Source organism: Myripristis murdjan, chromosome 3 (genome assembly GCF_902150065.1).
Source record: "Myripristis murdjan chromosome 3, fMyrMur1.1, whole genome shotgun sequence".
In the NCBI taxonomy this organism is placed as follows: Eukaryota; Metazoa; Chordata; class Actinopteri; order Holocentriformes; family Holocentridae; genus Myripristis; species Myripristis murdjan.
In genome coordinates, this window is record NC_043982.1 from 42,182,556 (window position 1) to 42,204,694 (window position 22,139).

Here is a 22,139-nt window from a genome sequence, read left to right on the forward strand (position 1 = left end):
TACAAATTGATAAAACTTGAGAAATAGCTGAAAAAAACAACAAACAAAAAAGCAAAAAAGTTGGATCAAGTGAGAGTTCAATAGTTCTCTAGGCGAGGTGACCGAATTGAAATGCAGCACCACTTTCCTCCGTCCCACCACATCGACACGTTGTTATCAGTTTAGTCTCACATTTGTTGTTTAATACTTTTTAAAACACTTTCTTTTTCATTATTATTATCAGTTTTTCAAGAAACATAACAATACATGACTGTATATAAACGTACAAAAGACAGGTTAAAAATGGAAAAATACAGAGAAATAAAAATAAATCGAGTGCATCTACATCTGCATCTACACTGCAAAAAGTTAAATCTTACCAAGATTATTTGTCTTATTTCAAGTCAAAATGTCTTATTTCTAGTCAAAATATCTCATTACACTTAAAATAAGACATGATCACCTCAGAAGTAAATTGTTTTTAGACAATTTTCACCTGTTTCAAGTGAAAATTTACTTGAAACAAGTGAAAATTCGCTAGAAACAAGAAACAAATTCTGCCAATGGAACAAGCAAATTTTTACTTGTTCACTTGTGTCACAAGTAAAAATTTGCTTGTTCCATTGGCAGAATGGTAAGATTTTGACTTTTTGCAGTGTAGTAATCGTCATTTGTTGGCTGATTAATAAATGGCAGCAAAGTATCCAGCAGAAGCACAGAACCACGTTATGACCTGCAGGTTTGGATGCAGGTTCCTCACGTTCCGCCGGAGAACACAAAACAAATCCGAGCGAGAAAAATAAACACATCATGACCTTTGGAAATGATACTCTTTGAAGCAATATGCCACCTCCATAATCCTCAAATGAGCAAAGTCAGGATGCAGTTGTGAATAAGAGGAACTGTGCCTGCACCCACACACACACACACACACACACACACAGAGATACACACACAGAGATACACACACACACACACACGTCCTTTTCCACTCCCTCAGTTATATAACCTTAATGCAAGAGACAGCTTGACTAAGACATCCCAGGCCCATCTTGTGATCGCCGTTTAATTCAGCATGCTGTGGAATTCATTCATTCATTACCATGTTGAGTTGATGACCTGTGTGTCAGGGAGATGAATCATGTGGAAAGGAGGAACTGGCCTAGGGGAGGACCAGTGTGTGTGTTGTGTGTGTGTGTGTGTGGACAGGAGCTGTTGCTGCCCGTCTCTTTCTTTCTGCCTGCCGTTTTACATTTACTATATTTGTGCAAATGCAATACATATAGACACCCTATTCCTGCTCATGCCTCCATCTCTCTGTTGTGTGTGTGTGTGTGAGAGTGTGTGTGCAGCAGTGCATGCATGTCTGTGCAATGGGCTAACACAAGTAGGTAGTTATGATGATTTGTCCCCCCCCCCCCCTCCACCTCCTCTCCTGTGTTGGGGGAGCAACAGGCGCTCAGGTTCCTGCATGGCAGATGCATGCAGTGCGACGCAGGGCTCCCAGAGGCCTTTGCTGCGGCGTGCAGGCGGGCGCCACTGACAGCCGGGCACCGAGTCGACGGTGACAAATAGTAGTGGACTTGTTCCGCCCCAGCGACTCGCATCTCCCCCGCCCCCCCCCCCTCCACCCAGCCCACATCACTTCCTCCATCTCTCTTCCCCTCAATGACACATACACAGAGATCGGAGGCGCAGCCCATCAACGGCTCCTGGCTTCCCAGGGCTGGGAAAAAAAAAAAAAAAAAAAAAAATAGTAGAAATATTACACGCTGTCACTTTCCACCCTGCCTGATTCTGAGGAAGAGGGGAAAGTCACAAGGAGGGAGGAAAAGGGAAACAGTGAAATGATATAAATGCAGATTCCCGTGGCTTTCAATTACAGTGTGCGGTCGGAGCGTTGTGCATATTGATTTGTGAATGACTGGGGATTACATAATCATCCTCTTAGCGTGTGAAGTGTTTGCACACATGTGCTCGCATGTGCCGCTGAGAGTCAGCCCCAACGCGAGCAAAAAGACCAGACTTCTCAGAATCCCAATGCAATTACCTTCCTCGACAAAGAGAAAAATCCATAAAAGAAATATGTGGCGTTTTAAGGTGGGAGATTGCCCCAGAATATTGAGTTCATTATGTTGCCAATATCGTGGCACCTTCACGGCGTTGTGTTGCTGCTGCTCAGTCAAAAAAGAAGATTAGCAGGAGGTGTGCTAACACTTGTAGGCTGTTACCGCCTGCTTATTCTGTTTGACCACAAAGTAATCACATGAAGCAGCTTGGACAGCACGTCAGCGCTCCGTCTGCACCTGATTTAGACATCCTCCGTCGCTTTGTTTTGTCCTGGCAGCTGGAGGGAAGTGATTGTTGCAGATCTCAGGTGAATTCATCCAAAATCCAACTGTGAGCATGCTATTACCCACTTCAGTGCACACAGCATGTAATGCACCTTGTAATTTCTGTAGCATGTGCACCAGCGTCACAGGCTCACCACAGTTTTACATGTAAATATTTAAAACCATTGCTGTGTCTCAAATCGCGCACTTCTGCACTTACACTTGGTATTTTGAGTGCATAAGTGCGTTCACACTGAAAATACTAACAAAATGCAGTGCGCTGCAAATACCCGGATGTACACTCAAAACGGTCAAAAAGTTGAGTGTGGAACGATGGACACTTCTCACCCTAACGGCACCACTGACCGGAAGTAGCTACCTAAAAAAGCTGACTTGACTTTTCGTTTTACGACTGTTAATATGTCACTTTATTAAGTTTTAATTTTTTTCAGGCGAGAAACTACGTAGATTCCAAATATGTGGTCCGTTTGTCCAAATAACGTCTGTTTTGAAAATTGCTTCGACGTTTTCGGATAACTCTCAAGCTTGCGATTGTGCAAAGTACAGTCACTTCCGTTTTTTTCACAAAAATAAAACTCTAATACCTTAGAAGCAGTGGTGATGCTTTTATTTTGAAGATAGGATGTGTACATGTCTACTTCTGGAAAACTTTACCACCGAAAACCAAAGCCGGCCGCGGCTCCGGTCGGCATCAGGTTGACAGTACACTTACCGCACTGTGCCGGTAAGTGTACTGTCAGCTAAGTGTACTTACAGACAGTGCACTAACGCAAGTGCGCGATTTGAGACACACCACATATTTCATGTACACTGTATGGACAAAAGTATTGGCCCACACCTCTTAATCATCGAATTCAGGTGTGTTATTCAGTCCTGTTACCGCAGATGTATAAAATTCAGCCGCAAGCCGTGCAGTCTGCCTTTACAAACATTTGTCGGCACCACGTAAAGTTACAGAGCGGGGTCGCCGAGCGCCGAGGCTCATAGTGCGTAAAAGTGTCCGACGCTCTGCCGCCTCAGTACCTGCAGAGCTCCAAACCTCCTCTGGCATCAACATCAGCACAGAAACTGAGCGCCGGGAGCTTCATGGTGTGGGTTTCCTTGGCCAATCAGATCACTCTGTGTTGTCAGAGTGACGTTACTATCATAGATAGACAGATAGACAGATGTTCTTTACTGATATCAAACTGGGAAATTCTTGGATGTATTATCATGTATCACAATGAGGGGACATAAGAAAAAGCCTCAGAGCTGATGGATTAGATTTACAGAGTGCGGTTAAATGAGGCGAAGCTGTTTTCTGGTCCTGCTGTGATGTGGCACTTCATTTTGGGAGAGTTTTGCACCGGAAAAGTTTGCTAGTATCAAACTGCTCCAGTATCAAACCACATGACCATCTAGACGGGGAAATGGCTGCCTCACATGAGCCATATTAGTGTAACTAGGAGATTTGCTGAAAAGAAATTCATTGTTAAATTTTCAAATATGCCTCAATATTTCCTGGTTGTGTGAACAGAGCTCTGGTTATGAGCCAGTGTGCCAGCAGGGGGTGGGCGGAGACTATTTGCATATTCATAGATCGGTGAATTTTTAATGAGGGCAAGTTTTAGAGTTAAATTTTAGCTGTTTTAAGGCACTCAGGGATGTTTTGCATTGAAAAAACTTCTAAATATGTAATACTGATGAACAGAGATGTTTTTTATGGGCTTAACAAGTGACCAGAGGAGGACTTTAACTTCGTCACTCATACATTTTTGATTTATTGCAACAATTTTTGGTGACTCTAACAATAGTCGAAATAACATTTCCCAATTTTATTATGTGACATTTTGGTCATAGCCTTTTCCGATTTCTACATTTTGTCATGTTTCATGGGGGATCACCTGGGGGATCCTCAAGGGCCCCACTTTGAAAACCACTGCCATGTACCACAGTGGTGGGATGTACAATGTTTCTCCCCGAGTCACAGCCACAACCTCACTGATCCATTTTACTCCCCCCTGTAAAAGCCACACGTTTTACCACACCTTCATCGGCAGCACGAAGCCTCGCCGCCTCGCTTCAGAGTCACATCAAAAGCCAGCTGGTCCGGCCGCCTTGGAGAAGGCCTGAGCACCTCAGGACTCGGAGGCTCCCCTGCTTGGCTTGTGACCCAGAACAGGACGGGATGGAGAGCCAGATGTTGAGGCTCTACGCTTCACGAGGCGGGCAAAGATGAAGTGAGCATGAGCGAGCAGGCGAGCGAGCGGCTGACTGACTGAGCGATGCACGGCGCCGCATTTGCATGAGGAGGGATAAGAGCCTACGACTCTCCTGTCAGCACACGAGCTTTACTCCCGATGTGCATCCTTGTAGTCGCTTTTTCTACAGCTGCACCGCTGACATCTTCTAAAAAAGCTGAGACGGGAGGTAGGCAGCTCGGTAAGAGGTTTTATTTCGCAGCACTCATAGAGCTCTTCAGTATTAGTCTGTGGGGAGCTTGAAAGCTGCCGAGGCTCAAAGTCTCTCACTTCGCTGAGCCAGTCACTCTCGAATTGGAGGAAATGTAAATGACTTACATAATCAGACACCCGCAACCTCTCAAGTTAAAAAAAAAAAAAAAAAAAAAAAAAAAAAGTGAAGTCAGCACTTAACAACAGCCTTGATAACTGTGTAAAAATAGCCAAATATAATCAGTTATGTTCAGCAAGTCAATTTACAGTTTGACCAGCCGCGCATGAGAAAGCCCAACATTTATCTGGCACCTAATGAGGCTCATCCCGGCCTGTCATGTTCATCATGGAGGTTTGGGTGGTGGCTCCTGTTCTCATCATGTTGATCCATTTGATTTCAATAGAGCAACATCCATTATGGAAATATTAGTTTTTTTTTTTTTTTTTTTTTTTTTTTATTAAATAGTGTTTGTGACAATGCATCTGGCCGATACAGATGCACGAGGCCAATCGTTCTTACAAGGGCAGACACGGAGAACCCCTTCCTGATGGGTGTGTAGATTTATTTCACGATTGCAGCGGAATTTTATTTTCTTCACGCTGGATTCTTCAATTAATTTCAATTTCTGCTGGCAGACCTTGACAGCCAAAACAAAAGGCTTTTTTTCCCCCCCATTTTATGGAGACAGATTGGCCAAGAGTGCTGCTGCCATCTACAGACTGAAGATTACAACTGTCCACACACACGCACGCACGCACGCACATGCACACACAATGTAAACAGACAAGGTCTTGAATGGAAATGAAATGGGCTGAGATGTGTGTGTGTGTGCTCGGTGGAGACGCGGTGGAGATGCAGAGTGTGTGTGCGGAGCGCGTGGATCAGCACGGAGCAGATTATGTTTACCTCTCCTGTATTCACCTGCATTAACAACAAGAGGATTGGCATAATGAAAGTCACAGTCATAACTATCAAGGTTTATGTGGAGGCTTTAGGGGCAGCGATAAAGTATTCGGCGCACACAATTACCCACAGACGCTCTCTCCTTTGCTGTAGTATCACTCTCAGAAAAGAAAGCACCTCGCTGCACCTTTAGGGGGTCCGGCGGCCGGTCAGCGGGGGCCTCTCGGGAGCAGCTTGACATTGGGAATTCATTTGTCCCCTTGTGGTTTTACCTTATGGAGAGCAGCCTGGTTCCTATATTATAACCACAATATCGACTGGAGAATCACATCACCTATTTTTCATATCCACAAACCTACAAAACATTTCATTTCAAGGCTCACAACCACAGATTACGTTTTAAAATCGACCTTATTTTAATAGTTTACCTAATTTATGTATTTATTTAGGTATTTATTCATACATTTATTTATTCATACATTGTGTTTGGCCTGACAGATGCTGTCTCCTGATATTGTACCTTCACATTTAAAGGAAACAGCACATGTATGTTCTTTTCCGGCTCTGAAAAAGGTTCACATAATTACCTTGAGGCCCAATAATTAGGGGGCATTTGAGTGGATTGTACCTTGTGGACAGAAATGGACTCCTGCTGTACCGCTTTTTCTGACAGTGTACACTCACTCTCTCTCTCTCTCTCTCTCTCACACACACACACACACACACAAACCGGTGTACCCTTGGCTCCCTCTGCCTTTGGGTGACCCTGGCACTGAATGCCTGCATGTTCCTCCTGCCACCAGCTGCAGATAAACTATATCACCGCTCCCTGTTGCCTATTTGTCCTGTAGCCACGGAAATTAAATCACCTCCCCGGGAAAAAAGGAGGAAGGTGAAGGGTGTGTGAGGGGGGCCCCCCGACTCAAAATAGCAGACCTCGCCACTCGCAGGGGCCAAACAGGCCAACAGGGCCAAGACGCTGCGTGCGACACGTGCGCCGAGCGGACAACTGCTCAGAGGGTATCGGGCCAGATATTTTGGAAATGTCATGCACCGGGCGCTATTGTGCTCAACCCGCACGCGAGGCGTCACGGCGAGCCGGCGGAACGTGCGGCGAGGTGGAGGGAGATTTATGGCGGGTTTCATCAGCAGGGACGTAATTTGCCTCTGACACGGCGGTTTGTTTTGGAGGGGCTCGCCGTCTATTTAAAGTCGAATTCAGGCAAACAAGCAAAGGCAGAGAGTGTTTGTGTCAAGAGCGGGGCCTTCCACTCGCCCCTACCTTTGGAGAGGTGCCCGGCTCAACTCGCCATATGTTCAACTACTTTCACTTCAGTGGAGATGCTAACCCACTCAACCCCATTAAAGAAAAAAAAAAAAAATCTTTTTTTTAATCCTTTTTTTGCAAGGGGTGACTCAGCTTTCTCATGAAGTGGCGCCTGTGAAAGAACCTTGAAGGGACACTTTAACAATACACACTGATTTCCGTCATTTTCACTTCACCGTGCACCTGTTACACACACGGGAAGTGTTATCACACGGCCGCCGCCGCCGCCGCCTTCGCTCAACCAAGAAATGGCTTATTTGCAATTTTAAGCAATCCTGATGGAAAAACAATTAGCATTTAGCGGCCCGTAGCCGTCGGCCATCCGATTTGCTATCCAGTTCGATTTCCTTTAGAGTGGCGACGTGGAGTTCAGCGGCGGAGGAGAATTTGTCACCGTGTGTCTGCTCAGAGGACACTTTTTCCTTAATGTTGTTCTTTTACCACCATGAGGGAAGCTTAATTTGAGCATTTTTTTCGGCAAACCAAATGGAAACAGAAGATGGAAATGGAAAGCCTTTATTGTCGTTGCACAAGTACAACCAAATTAGGAGCGCCACTGCTGACGGGTGCAATTAATAAGACTGAGAAATAGAGACAACAAGCACACATCCAATAATTATGAGCCTAAGATGAAGCGGGTGGGGTGCTGGATGATGAGGGGGTGGGGCTGTGGGGTCCTCGGCTCACGCTCACCAGCTGTGTGCCCTCTCAAGCCAGCGTGCTGCTGCACTGATGAAAGCCTGGCGGGTGCTGCCTCCCTGTGTTTACACACAGTAATTGCTGCTAACGTTGACATGATGACACTGATGCACCATGAGGATGGAGGGGAGGAGGAGGGGAGGGGAGGGGGCAGAGAAAGACGGAGCAGCAGCATGAATCCTGTCCCGGGTCATGCAGGGTATCGCTTTAGTGTCCTGCAGCCCCTGTGAGGAGTCTGGCTCCCGTCCCAAAGCCACGTCAGCTCAGTGCGCTGACGCCAGGGGACCGACTGTGTGTTGATACACTGATGCACCTGGAGGCTGCTGCCGGCTGCATGAGGGGGCGCGCAGGGTTTCTCTGCCCAGACCCCATCGTTTATTTTGTGTTTTGTGTGTGTCGTGGCATGACCTGATATCTGTCAGGTGAAGGGCACTGCGAATCACTTGTGCAGTGTTGCTGAAATATTTGGTGTATCTTGTCAGCTTCTGTCAGTATTTTCGCATCAGCCTCCATCACTCCCCAATCGATATGAAACTGTTTTTTTTTTTTTTTTTTTTTTAGTGGCCGATAACGTAAAGAGCATCCTTGTTACCTCGGCCTGTCACTATTTGTTAGACAGGGTCTGTGCAGGAATCTTGAAGTTAATTTTAATACCTTTTTAAGACTTTTTCAAGACCTTCTCAATATTTTTTTAATACCTCAGCGCCATTTCAAGCTGTCACCATTTACATCAGTGATATTTTTAACTGAACAGTTTTAGTTTGTGATAAAGACTATAGACCACTATGATACAACAGAGCGCACTTTGTGCTTCTGAATTTCCACCCGCCCGCCCGCCCGCCCGCCCGCTCACTCTGGCGCTCTCAGAGACAATTTACGAACGCACCCACAATAGCCTAGTTTTTTATGTACCTGTTCATCTTTGTTTTTTTTTTTTTTTTTTTTTTAAATGAATAAATTCACACACTTTTACAATGTTTTTGGGACTCAGAAAAAATACTTTCAAAATTTAAGACTTTATAAGGTCGTGATAAGACTTTTTAATACTTTTTAAGGGTCTTAATTTTCCCAAAACTGATTTATCACCTTTTAATACTTCTCAAGACCCCGCGGATCCCCTGTTAGAACACACAATACACTGTGAGGAGAGAACATACAGCATGGGGCCGAGTATAATGTGTTGAATGATGTTTATTCAAAATAAAAGACAGCACTACAGCAGGTTTTTTGTTTTTGGATTCATTTAGTGGTATTTCTGAGGCACACATGGAAAAGATTCGTACTAGAAGCGGGCGACAATCATCTCCCCCCGCTTTGTCCGTTAAATACAATAAAATATTCATGATCTATAGAAAAGTAAACACAATCTTCATTTTGGAAAAAACAATCTAAAAAAAGGTAAAGTAAGACATCAGTAGAGAAGGTGGGAAAGGCCTGACGGAGCCACAGCAGCTCCTTACACAACTTTGGCATCAGTAGATAAATCCCTTGTATAAAAAAAAAGACACAGAGGCACCTTCTTATGAGCCGGATCAGCAGTTTGGCTTTTTGTGCCATTAACGTGGTCACGTGAAATAAGGCAGAATAACTGGTTTACACCGATCAGCTGTCATGGCGATCATGAGATCCAACAAAACATGATGTTGGCTGTAATTTGAAGTCACTGCACCAACATGGAGAACACCGGCTAGCAAGACATTTAACAGATGCTGAACGCCTTGTGTTACTGTCAACATGTTGCATTCAGGGTCGTGATAAGAAAACGATAAAAAAAAAAAATGTCACCATGAACAGCCAATAGGCAATAAGACTAATAGCTCATAAGGCGGCACCTCGTGTGTGACTGAGAAAATATCATTTACAAAAATATAAAAACTAACAGTGGAAAGGCTTAAGAGCTACTATAAAACAACTATTTAAGATGCATGATCGGCTACTCAACATGAAAGTGAAATGTTGTTGCTGGAGTGGAAGTGGGCCCCGGAGGTGGACTCCAGCTCATTAAAACCAGGCTGCTGTGAAAGCAAAGCGGCGGCAACCTGGATTAGCGATTTCTGCAACGTGCAGTTTCAGTCCGCTGATCTTTACACCGCTCTGGGGCGCCGCAACTGGTTCTGTCTGCCTGTTGGTTTCACAAACATGGATGTATATTAAGAGGATTTAGTGAGGGTGGAGGAGCGCTACAGGAGCCGAGCCCCCCCGGTGAGGCCGTCTCACACAAAAACGGGGGGAGTCGGTGTGAAAATTCCACATCGATTTCTCTCCGAGGCGTTTTCACAGCGCCCTGATCTCCGGCGATGGAGCTGGGACTGCAATCTGGATGCCTAATTACTTCAAGGAACCGTGTAGCGCGTTTCCACCCTTTGTTTACCAAAATGAGATCCTCAGAGGTGCAATTTCTACCTCGCCAATTTTTTTACCTCTTCCCCGATGTGCGTGGCAAATAAATAAGCCTTATTTCTACTTGTAGTATGGCATGCGGTGCTGATGAGACGTTACCTCCCTCATCCACAATCTATTCCTCCTCTGGTCCCTAGTACGGCTCTGCCTTTAGACTCTGATACAGGCAGCAGGTAAACACCATCCCTATGATCTGGGGGGTTAGAGGGAGAGGAGAGGAGATATAAATCACTAGGACTGCAATCTGCAAAGCTCCACATTCATTTATCTCTGTTTGCATGTGAGCAGATGACCACGTATCAAAAGACGGTTCCTTACTCACCTGCACACAGGCGATCCCGACACCCACCGCGCCGATGATCTTCAGATGGTCCAGGATGAAGTTCTCCAGCTTAGTGATGCAGCCACCCTGAGCGAGGAACGACAAACAGGAGTGTGTCTTCATGTTGCATCAGTCACTCCGAGTCTCATGACAAAATAATGTGTGTGTGTGTGTGTGTGTGTGCAGGGTATATGCAGGGCTCTTGAAGTTAATTTTAATACCTTTTTAAGACTTTTTCAACACCTTCTCAATATTTTTTTAATACCTCACCGCCACTTCAGCTGTAACCATTTACATCAGTGATATTTTTAACTGAACAGTTTTAGTTTGTGATAAAGACTACAGATCACTATGATCCAACAGAGCGTACTTTGTGTTTCTGAATTTCCACCCGCCCGCCCGCCCGCTCACTCTGGCGCTCTCAGAGACAATTTACAAACGCACCCACAAAAGCCTCATTTTTTTATGCACCTGTTCATCTTTGTTTTTTAATAAAAATGAACAAATTCACACACTTTTACGATGTTTTTGGGACTATTGGACAGCTAATTCAGAAAAAATGCTTTCAAAATTTAAGACTTTATAAAGTCGTTTTAAGACTTTTTAATACTTTTTAAGGGTCTTCATTTTCCCAAAATTGATTTATCACCTTTTAATACTTTTCAAGACCCCGCGGATACCCTGGTGTGTGTGTGCGGGCAGGGCAGCTCCTCCGTCTCTGAGCCTGACACCACATGTTGACACACGGAGACATGACACAACTACTGAGCAAGCCGGCCAGCGCTGAGAGCCCGGCCCCCAGCCACCCCGCCGGCCTCCCCCGGGGACCCGGCGCTCCTCACCTCCACCTTGTAGACGTTGGATGGGTGGTCCCTGCGGCCGCAGCCGTCGGTGCGGCTCTTGCAGCAGCTGTCAGGCACCACTCTGCCGTCGGCCTTGATGGAGCGGATCCAGGCGCTCTCGGCCCAGTCTGATGAACTGTTGCTCCCACAGCACTTGAACTGACGGGGGGAGACGGAGCCACGAGGGGTAAGTTTTAGCTTCAGTATGGACTTTCATCAGCAGAGATATGGAAAGGGTGCGGCAACTTGTTAAAACCTGAACTGCAACCAGAGAGGCGTTACATCCACACCACATGTGAGGGATAATCAACGACTAGGTGTGCATTAAACGGTTTTAACACACACCTACACACACCTTAAGCACACCTAAACACTGATTATCCCGCTTACACCATGGGTCACTTACCAACAATATACAGGAAAGAGGAGGAGACAATATCTTTAGAAAATCCATCAGTGTGTTTTCTTTTTGGTCGTCGATAACTCAGCCGCTGCAGATGGTAAAGCTCGGACAGCTGTCCCTTTTAATGTTGCTATGGTTACAAGATGGGTAGCGGATTAATTTAGAGCGATGAATGAAGTTTAGCCCGAGTTTAGCGCAATACACAGTTTTAACACACACCTGGCAGCCAATCAGAACAGTGTAAGCTGTTTTGGTTCATTTACCCCACGTATTATCATATATGATGCTCCTATTGAAGTTCTGTGGTAAATGACACATTATTGGGTCAGTTTATGATCCTGTGCCGTGTTTTATACGTCACCGTGTCAAACTAATTTCATGAATGTCTGACAAAGGTGTCGGACGCTGAAGTGAAAAAGTTTTTCAGGTTGTAGCGGTGTGCGGGACAACCTCTTTGTAAATCTGCTGCGACTCTCAGTTCTTTTAAATCACAGCTGAAGACTTTTCTGTTTGCTGCTGCCTTCCATTAAACCACATTAAGGTTTAATATTTTACACTTAACTTTTAACTTCCTGTTCTATCTTATTCTCCTTTTAGCTTTTTTTTTTATTAATTGTTTTTATGTACACTATATTGCCAAAAGTATTCGCTCATCTATCCAAATCATTGAATTCAGGTGTTCCAATCACTTCCATGACCACAGGTGTATAAAATCAAGCACCCAGGCATGCAGACTACTTCTACAAACATTTGTGAAAGAATGGGTCGCTCTCAGGAGCTCAGTGAATTCCAGCATGGTGCTGTAATAGTAATGTAATAGGATGCCACCTGTGCAGTAAGTCCAGTTGTGAAACTTCCTCGCTACTAAATATTCCACAATCAACTGTTAGTGGTACTATAACAAAGTAGAAGCGATTGGGAACGACAGCAACTCAGCCACGGAGTGGTAGGCCACATAAAATCACAGAGCGGGGTCAGCGGATGCTGAGACGCATAGTGCGCAGAGGACGCCAACTTTCTGCAGAGTCAATAGCTTGAGACCTTTAAACTTCATGTGATCTTCAGATTAGCTCAAGAGCAGTGCGTAGAGAGCTTCATGGAATGGGTTTCCATGGCCGAGCAGCTGCATCCAAGCCTTACATCACCAAGCACAATGCAAAGCATCGGATGCAGCGGTGTAAAGCACACCGCCACTGGACTCTAGAGCAGTGGACACGTGTTCTCTGCAGTGACGAGTCACGCTTCTCCGTCTGGCAATCTGATGGACGAGTCTGGGTTTGGTGGTTGCCAAGAGAACGGTACTTGTCTGACTGCATTGTGCCAAGTGTAAAGTTTGGTGGAAGGGGGATTATGGTGTGGGGTTGTTTTTGGGCTCGGCCCCTTAGTTCCAGTGAAAGGAACTCTTAATGCTTCAGCATACAAAGACATTTTGGACAATTTCATGCTCCCAACTTTGTGGGAACAGTTTGGAGATGGCCCCTTCCTGTTCCAACATGACTGCACACCAGTGCACAAAGCAAGGTCCATAAAGACATGGATAAGCGAGTTTGGTGTGGAAGAACTTGACTGGCCTGCACAGAGTCCTGACCTCAACCCGAGAGAACACCTTTGGGATGAATTAGAGCGGAGACTGAGAGCCAGGCCTTCTTGTCCAACATCAGTGTTTGACCTCACAAATGCACTTCTGGAAGAATGGTCAAAAATTCCCATAAACACACTCCTAAACCTTGTGGAAAGCCTTCCTAGAAGAGTTGAAGCTGTTATAGCTGCAAAGGATGGGCCCACATCATATTAAATCCTATGGTTTAAGAATGGGATGTCACTCATGTTCATATGTGTGTGAAGGCAGCCGAGCGAATACTTTTGGCAATATAGTGTATGTTTTCTTGTGTTGCTTTTATATTGTTTTAATGCCTTTATGCTCTATGTAAAGCACTTTGAATTGCCTTGTCGCTGAAATGTGCTATACAAATAAACTTGCCTTGCCTTTCTATATTTTGTCTGTTTTTGATCGTTCTGTGCGCGGCTTAGTGAAGTCGACTCGGGTGTGCACAAGGTGTTCCTCTGCATTTTGTGATGATATGAAACTGAGAAAGCAAGTCATTCTTAGCATTTGTGAAACTATAACAGGTATATTTACTCGATAAATGGCTTATATGGTTAATCGACGATCAATATTATAGCTGAGTAATCGACTAATTGTTTCAGCTCTAGGTAAAAATAAGAGTTGGGTAACAGAAACGAATGAGATGAACCGTCTTAGATCTCTGCACTGCAAAAACGCAAAATCTTACCAAGATTATTTGTCTTATTTCAAGTCAAAATATCTCATTACACTTAAAATAAGACATGATCACCTCAGAAGTAAATTGTTTTTAGACAATTTTCACTTGTTTCAAGTGAAAATTTGCTTGTTTCATTGGCAAAATTTGCCAGTGGAAAAAGTGAAAATTCACTTGAAATAAGTGAAAATTAGCTAGAAACAAGAAACAAATTTTGCCAATGAAACAAGCAAATTTTCACTTGTTTCAAGCAAATTTTCACTTGAAACAAGAGACAGTTGTCTAAAAACAAGTTACTTCTGAGGTGATCATGTCTTATTTTAAGTGTAATGAGATATTTTGACTAGAAATAAGACATTTTTGACTTGAAATAAGACAAATAATCTTGGTAAGATTTTGAGTTTTTGCAGTGTGGTGTCATCTTTTATTCTTTATTTTTTATTTATTTAATCTTGTACTCTGTGGATACTGTTGAAAACTGTGAATTTCCTTCGGGATGAATAAAGTATCTATCTATCTATCTTCACCCCGTCAGTCTCACCTCCTGCTGCAGCTTGTCCACGGCTCGGGTGACGTGCTCCTGCTCCTTCTGCTGGTACTTCTGAACCATCGTCTCCCTCAGGTTCTGCTTCAGCTCCTCGTTCAGCTGCTCACACACACACACACACACACACACACACACACACACATATACATGAGCACTTCATACAAAAATGCCAGGCCGGAGCAGATCATAAATGATAAGTGACAAATCAGCTGCAACAGTTGGTTTTTCATGAGACTCTTGACACGTCACGATGTGGAGAGCAGCCGAGGAAGAGGACGGGGCGAGAGGCAGAGGAAGTCGGTGTTTTTGTTCTCTAGACCAGTGGCAGAACGCGCTCACTGGGGGAAACGGGATGTCTGGGGGGCTCAGTTTCTATGGCAACAAGCCAGCTGGGAAACCACTGTAAATCAAAGTGTGAAGGAGAGATCAAGGGAATGAATGACGGAGGGAAGAGATGAGAGACGGGAGGTGAAGAGAGAGAGACAGAGAGGGAGGGAGGACAGGAAGGATGCAGAGGAGGTGGGAGGGGGGGCAAAAAAAAAAAAAAAAGAAGGAAAGAAAAAGGGGTTTTCATTTTTACCTGTTGACAGTGTGGGCAACACTGCGGCAGCCAGGCGAAAAAAACAACAGCGGAGGGAAAGAGACAATAACTGAAGATTTTTTTTTTTTAAAAAAAGCGAACAAAGCAGAAACGGGGGAAGCGAGCGGCGTCACTGCGACCGCGACGTGGCGCTGCGTTAAATACGATAAATGCAAATGTGATGCAATAACCTTAGAGAACAAAGCGCGGCAGATTAGGGAAAGCAAGAGGGTAAAATGTGCATTTGTTTCAAGTTTAACCACAGGGAGGAACAAAAAAAAAAAAAGAGGAATAATAAGAAGAAGAAGGGAGGAAGAACAAGAGGGAGAGGAGCGGCTTTGAAGATTTTAGTGCGACTTGATTCATAACAGTGTGCTGAAGGGAGCGGAGGGCAGGGCTGGAGGTGGGAGGAGGGAGGGGGGGAGGGAGCGGGCGAGCCACAGAGCTCTATTCATGTTCAGAGGAGTTGTGTATTATAAATGAGGCAGTTATAATGATAGCAGAGCACCTCTAGACTGAGGAAAAAAAAAAAAAAAAATCCTGTTGCTGAGCTACAAGCCGCCACCAGGCCTTAAGACTCGTCTGGATGACACCGGCGCTGGTGCGAGCGATGTCATGTAAATATAACGCCTGCCAACACCGGAGGAGGGGAAAAAAAAAAGAAAAAAAAAAAAGTCTCATTTGCAGTTGCTTGCAATGCAGTCTAAGCCGACACCATTAAAACTGAAACTGAATATACTGAGGGAGATTCTTTTTTTGTTTTTTTGGGCTACATGAGATGAGAAAATGCTTTTTTTTTTACATAATTGTTTAGTTTTTATTTAGAAATGCTTGGTGGCTGGTCGTTAAAATTATTCCCTTTTGTCATTTTCCTGTATTCATGTTTTCACACGGGGCAACGCCGTCTCGCTGAGGTTTCCCGTGCAGCAGCGCCTTCACCTCCGTTCTGCGGGCCACCCGAGATATTTTTCATCCCATTTGGACTCGGAAATGTACCGCAAGCAATACGGTCAGCGTGATATATTCTATTTTTAATGGGCCGTCTTACATTTCCTCTGCGCAATATCATTCATCATGCCAGTTTGGTCACGGTTTAATTTGCAGGATGACACATGCCAGGCTGGGAGAGTGAAGCGGTTGCCTCGTGTTCACATCCTCTTCCACTTTATGTTCTGATCACGAGGCACAAAACATGTTTTAATTATGCCTGTGTTTTTTTTTTTGAAAGAATGCTGCATTGTAGATATAGCAGGCCGTTAAATGAACAAGCAGTGTATGTAATATGTAATATATATATATGCAAACACACATTCTATCATGTTGCGACCACTGGTGTCAGTCAAATGTTTAGTTTAGATTTAGATCTTTTGGAGAAGAAACATCAGAGTTGTTGTTTTTTTTTTTTTTTAGATCAGAGAAAATGTGCCTTGAGGTAGCTGAAGTTCAAGTCCAGAGCTCTAAATCACATAAACTGTGGGCTTTACAGGCCAAAAGTTTATCAAAAATAAAACAAGTTTCCCACGACCTGAACCCTTATAGCAAGCAAAAAAAAAAAAAAAAAAAAAACTCCCACAAAACCCCTGAAGCCAAAAAAGGGGAAAAATTGAAGAAATAATGGGAAAAATGACAGAGGGGAATTCTTTTCAGGCCGGTCAGGAGTGTGACGAGTGCTGAGTGGATGATCATTACAGTAGAAAAATAGAAGAGAAAGCCTTTATTTTCACTGCACAAGTAAAAGGAAATTAGGAGCACTACTCCTGATCAGTGCAATTAATACGACAGACAACAAGCACAGATATTGCACTTACAACATTGTGTGTTGCACTTAAAAATGTTGTATATTGCATTTAAAATGTTGCAAATTAAAAGTGGAGAGCAGCCGAGCAGACGAAGGCACGTCTCTCTCGTGTCTGTGTGTTGCTGTTCAGAGTTCTTGTGGCCCAGGGAATTCACTCTATTAACTCAAGACGTAAAAATGCAGCAGACTTTTGTCCATCAAACACAGTTTTCATTCGCCTCCCTGAGAGAAAATGACTTTGGGAGGTGATTTAAAACGTGTAATCTGAGTGGGAAAGCCAGCCGGCGCCCACAGAACAGAGGCAGAAAGCTGGCCGCTGTTCATCGGCACAGCTTGAGGATGACAGGGCCGCCGCTGGGCCGCGAGCTGCAGCCGGGCCGGAGGACACTTCGGTCTGCTGGGTCTGCGTTTCTTACACACATCACCGGTGAAGCCAAGACACTCTGCAGCCACACGCAATTCACGCACTGGTTTATGTCACGGAGCCTCAGAAAAGTGTAGCGAATAAAAGATTAAAAGCAAACTATGTCGTTTCAAAGGGGGAGGGTGGAAAAAATTGATGAATGCTAATTCATTCTCAATAACTGAACTTATACATGCCTCACACCAGTTTTACCCCATTACAACACAACATATATGGGCATTTTTAACATTTTATGGACATGTGATATCAAAACTTTGGGATTCAAGGGACATTTAACCTCTTAAGACCCGAGCTCTTGTTTGATATGCATATGATTCTACTTTGGCTTATTGGACCCTGATAAGTATAAAAACTATGCATCGTCTTTTTACATGGTGTAGTTTTAGAGAAAAATGATGTCCAAATTTGTGGACACTGGTTCTCAATTTCCTTAAAACACAATGAAGTCACCTTTGTGTAATAGAGTGCAAAAGTCTTTATTTCCACCCTGAACATTGCAGTTTTTGTCCTGACTGCTTTGTCTTGCATTAATAACACATACAAACATATTTTTGAACGTGTTTTGAATATCACAGTGCAAAAAAACAAAATGAAGTAACAATATTTTTGCCCCCTTTGGACAGTCACAGCTGCAGTAAGGCATCATATGCTTGTAACAACATATAAAACATGTAGTAGTGGGTAGTGTAAGGGTCCACATACGCGGCCGAATTAACTACTACAGTAAAATAACCCAAAATGTGATGTCCACATATGTGTACGCCAGGTCCTAAGAGGTTAAAAGTGCAGCATCAGTGCCATCAGTTATCAGAGCTCAGATTATGAACATGAGGGGTTTTATTCTTCCTTTACATTAGGGAACAAAGTGGTGTGCCCTCCCCTCAGAAACTGCACAGTCTGCCTTTAAGATTACACAACAGTCACAAATGCTTAGAATGATTTCATATTATGTGTCGAGTTTAAAGAGGGGGTATTTTCATCATTTTTTTTTAATGACTTTTATATGATGAATTGCGGTCTGAAAATATAACTGGGACAATTAAATCAGAGAAAATTGAGGGAAATATATAAGGTAGCTTATTTTCCAGGGCTCCTCTTGCAGCTCGCATCTAACAAGCTGTTTCGGAGACATTCATTCATTATTAATGAGCCACTGGCTGCTGATTGGCTGGTAGTTACGGTCACCTGCTGCCCAGCTTTCAACATCATCCTGGTTTTAGTTCCTGTGTTATCTAACCTTCTGGCACCAGGCGGCATTAGAATGAAGGGAAACTCTGCCACTCTTCAAATAAAAAATCTGTGTAAATCAGTCACTCTGCTGCCTTCAGCCTATGCAGAATATAACTTTTATAAAAACCCAAGATGCATTCATTCATTCATTCATTCAGTTTAAAGAGGTGCAGAGAGGATTACCTGCTGGTAGTAGATGTAAGCCAGGACGCCAGCCAGGATCTCCAGCAGGAAGATGCACAGCAGCAGGACAAAGTACTGAGGACGGAGGCAGATAAACACAGTTACAGGGGACGGTGATGAATGAGACGTGCGGCGTCCGACTCTAATCTGGACGAGTTCAAACTCAAATTCATGCCCCATTGCTTAAAATGACAGTTTGGACAAAACAGATATAAACATTACAAGAAATGGTGCTTAAAATTACAGCTGAGCTCTGTTCACATTCCACCGAACTGAATAATTAATGCGATACTTTCATTTCAATTACGAGTCTCAGAGAGTCTTGCTTTGCCCCGTTTTGTACAGCCATGTGACACAGAAATAAGTGAAAACGATATCGATATTGATGATATTGTGTGGTGCTGTTTTTCAACTGCCTTCAAGCTGAGGTTTCTGTGTCTAAGAGATGAAGAAGGAGGCATATTAATATTAAAAAAATAGTCATGATGAAGTGCTGGCCTGTCTCTTTAGAGCCTGAAACAACCAAAAACAAATGAAGATTCAAATCACTTTGCATTCCAAAGCAACAAGTGAAATGTTTTGCGGCCACATGGCTGACAAAATAAATTGTTTTTTTTTTCCCTAACTCTGATTAACCAGGTCAGATTAATCACTAGGGGTGGACATTTCAGGCAAAAATGCAACACAAATAATCCCGGGGACATTTCGGTCGATTTGTTGGATTATATCTTGCGAGAAAAGGCAGTGACCTACGTTTATTATTTATCTGCTTCGACCTTGAGGACCCGCACGCCTCGACAACAGAACCAGTATCGACAACCGTGTGGCAGCTCCTGATGCCCGGGACCGGCTGGCAGGAGCTGTCAGAGCTGGTCCGAGTCACTTTCTCTCCGTCGTCTTTACACAGTGCAACCGGCTGGAGCCTTTCCTCCAATCTGATTGGCTACACACATTGTTGGTGGTTACTATTTTAATTGGTCTCAGTCTAGTTTAGGAGTTACTAAATGTCTGAGTTTGGGTAAGTTCACGGTCAGGTTCTGGCTAAAATTCGACGTTATAAGACAAAAAATGATAATCATATAATTTTGTGACTTTGAAAATCATGACCCATCCCGAGCGTTCACCTGGTGTTGGATTTATGAAGCACACCGGTTTCCCACAGCTCAGCCGTCCGAGTAGGTTGTGTTAATAATCAAACTAACCGAATGCCTTAGTTCTTATCCAGAATTCCCGTGTCTCGTAAAAAATATGTCCTTCTGGTTCATTTTCAACTTCTGTGTATGAAATTTATATCTCCGTGCGCCGTTTTTCGGGCGTTTTGGGCAGAAGTTGTGTCACACGTCAGCCACTTTGTGCTGAATCCCAGTTTACCCGACTTCATAATCTGACCCGGCAGGTTGTCTGCGTGGACTTCCTGCTGGGAAACTGGAACATACCCATAAACACAGCATCATGTGAATGGGGCATTTTGTTTAAGGGAAAGAAATACAATATCAAGGCTAGTTTACCTTTTATTTTCAAAGCACATTTAATGCGACTTTTCTATAGCAGCGAGTTTACACCTGGTCAGTAAATGTTTCTATCATCAGCACAGAGATGATGGATGTTTCAGTTTGACATGTTTTAGCCTAAATTATCAGTGCAGATGGTAAATAAATACAGAAATTAGAAAATGGTGATGTCAGTCTTTGAACGGTGAGTGGTAATGACGCTCTCTGTTGACAAATGTGTTGTTTTAGCTGACTGTTGTGCCTATAGTGTGTATGAACATATTTCCACTGCGTAATAAACGCCTGATTAAACAAAATAACACAGTACATTAACCGGAGAGAGGCACCTGAGCTGCCAAATGACAAACCACATTCACTATGATATATTAAACACACCCACTTATGCTAATAAGGTGCCTAATTAAGCCAATTAATGCATTCATTAGCAAATATTTCTATGTCAACCCACTGCCTCACCACTCGTGATGAGCAGGTTGGCGCTTTGCATGGCAGCCTCTGCCATCAGTGTATGAGTGTGTGTGTGTGTGTGTGTGTGTGTGTGTGTGAACGGGTGAATGTAAGGTAAATATTGTAAAGCACTCTGCGTAGCTGGTAGAGTAGAAACAGTATAAATGCAGTTCATTTACCATTACATTTTTTCCATTTACTTGTCTTCACATAATATATGGGTGGTGTTAATATGATCTCCAAATCTTAAAGTATAAGGAATTATAATAGGTCTAATTTTTCCTCATTAACATGCAAATTTATGCAATACGGTGCCCCAAATTCTAATCAGATTGCCTACTTTACAGAGAACCCCGTGGTGTCGGTGTTAGCTTCCTGTCATGTTGTATCATGTACTACAGAGAAGGGACATGAAAAGAAGACGGATAAAAAAAAAAAAAAAAGGAGCTAATTGATTGGACTTAAAAGTTATGCAAAATAAAGCGAGGCTGTTTTCTGCTCCTCGGTGCGATGTGGAAATTAACTCCCGGGCGAGTGACAAGGCAAAACCGTGGAGGAGCCGCTGCATGCCGAGCGGCTCGTCCGCCTCCGGCTCTGCGCCTTTAAGAGAGCTCTGCTGTCCAGCGTTTATCTGCAGTATCTGATTCGTGACCGGGCCCATCAGAGTTAAGGGGAAGGTCTGCTTTTCATGCCAAGTTCCTTCAGAATTAACGACAAGAAGAGATACTATCAAAAGAAAACCTTGACCCAAATTCCTCTGGCCCGTTGCTATCAGGGGGAGAGAATCAGCCCAGTAAAGTGGACTCAGTCTTTGATTTGATGGCTGGGGCTGATTACATCGCCAAGCGGCTCTCTTTACTGGCTGTAAAATGCATTTTGATGCAGTGCTGAGGCTTCGGCACAGAGGAGAATGCCAATTTACGGACAAAAAAATGCAAGCGTCGTCTGTTAATGTATAGACGCACATACACACACACACACACACATGCATGGCGTTTTGCGCAGGAAAACCACAAACACACGGCTTGTGTCTTGACAGTGACGCGGTGTGACAGAGAACCTACACGTCTGCTGAAAACCAGGCCAACTGAGTGAATGCAAGGCCGACTTAAGTGACTCTACCATAGTTACGGTCTCTGGTCTTATTCTCTGACACACACACACACACACACACACACACACATGAGCGTGCACGACATACTGATATCACAGAAGCAGACACGCTGGGACACACTCGACGGTTCGCTGACAGTGATGTGTATAAGGTGTGACAGAGAACCTATGTGGCTGCTGGGAGCCGGGCCAGCTGAGTTACTGACTGCAACGACTCCAGAGGACTCCTCTCATGGTCTTACTCACACACTCAAACACACACACACACACACACACACACACGTCTTAGTTGGCGTCCTAATCCTGAGCGACGTAAGGCCACGGTGTGCACAGGCTCGCTGGCCGAACTCATCAAATCCTTC

General features: G+C 44.0%; 1 protein-coding gene across 2 annotated transcripts in view; it reads right to left on the reverse strand.

Annotated features, from left to right (window-relative positions):
- Positions 1 to 8,871: 8,871 nt before the first annotated feature.
- Positions 8,872 to 22,139, reverse strand: part of LOC115378294 (CD151 antigen) — a 36,182-nt gene continuing 22,914 nt past the window's right edge. Inside the window, exons 4-9 of one of the 2 annotated variants that reach the window (XM_030078506.1) lie at positions 18,707 to 18,781; positions 14,486 to 14,590; positions 11,260 to 11,418; positions 10,418 to 10,504; positions 10,195 to 10,288; positions 8,872 to 9,813 (exon numbers count right to left, since the gene is read on the reverse strand). In XM_030078506.1, coding sequence (XP_029934366.1) covers positions 10,229 to 10,288; positions 10,418 to 10,504; positions 11,260 to 11,418; positions 14,486 to 14,590; positions 18,707 to 18,781 — 486 coding nt within the window. In that variant the 3' untranslated portion in view covers positions 8,872 to 9,813; positions 10,195 to 10,228. Of the gene's footprint in view, positions 9,818 to 10,194; positions 10,289 to 10,417; positions 10,505 to 11,259; positions 11,419 to 14,485; positions 14,591 to 18,706; positions 18,782 to 22,139 lie in introns of both variants that reach the window. The other variant, XM_030078498.1, reaches the window with a different exon arrangement.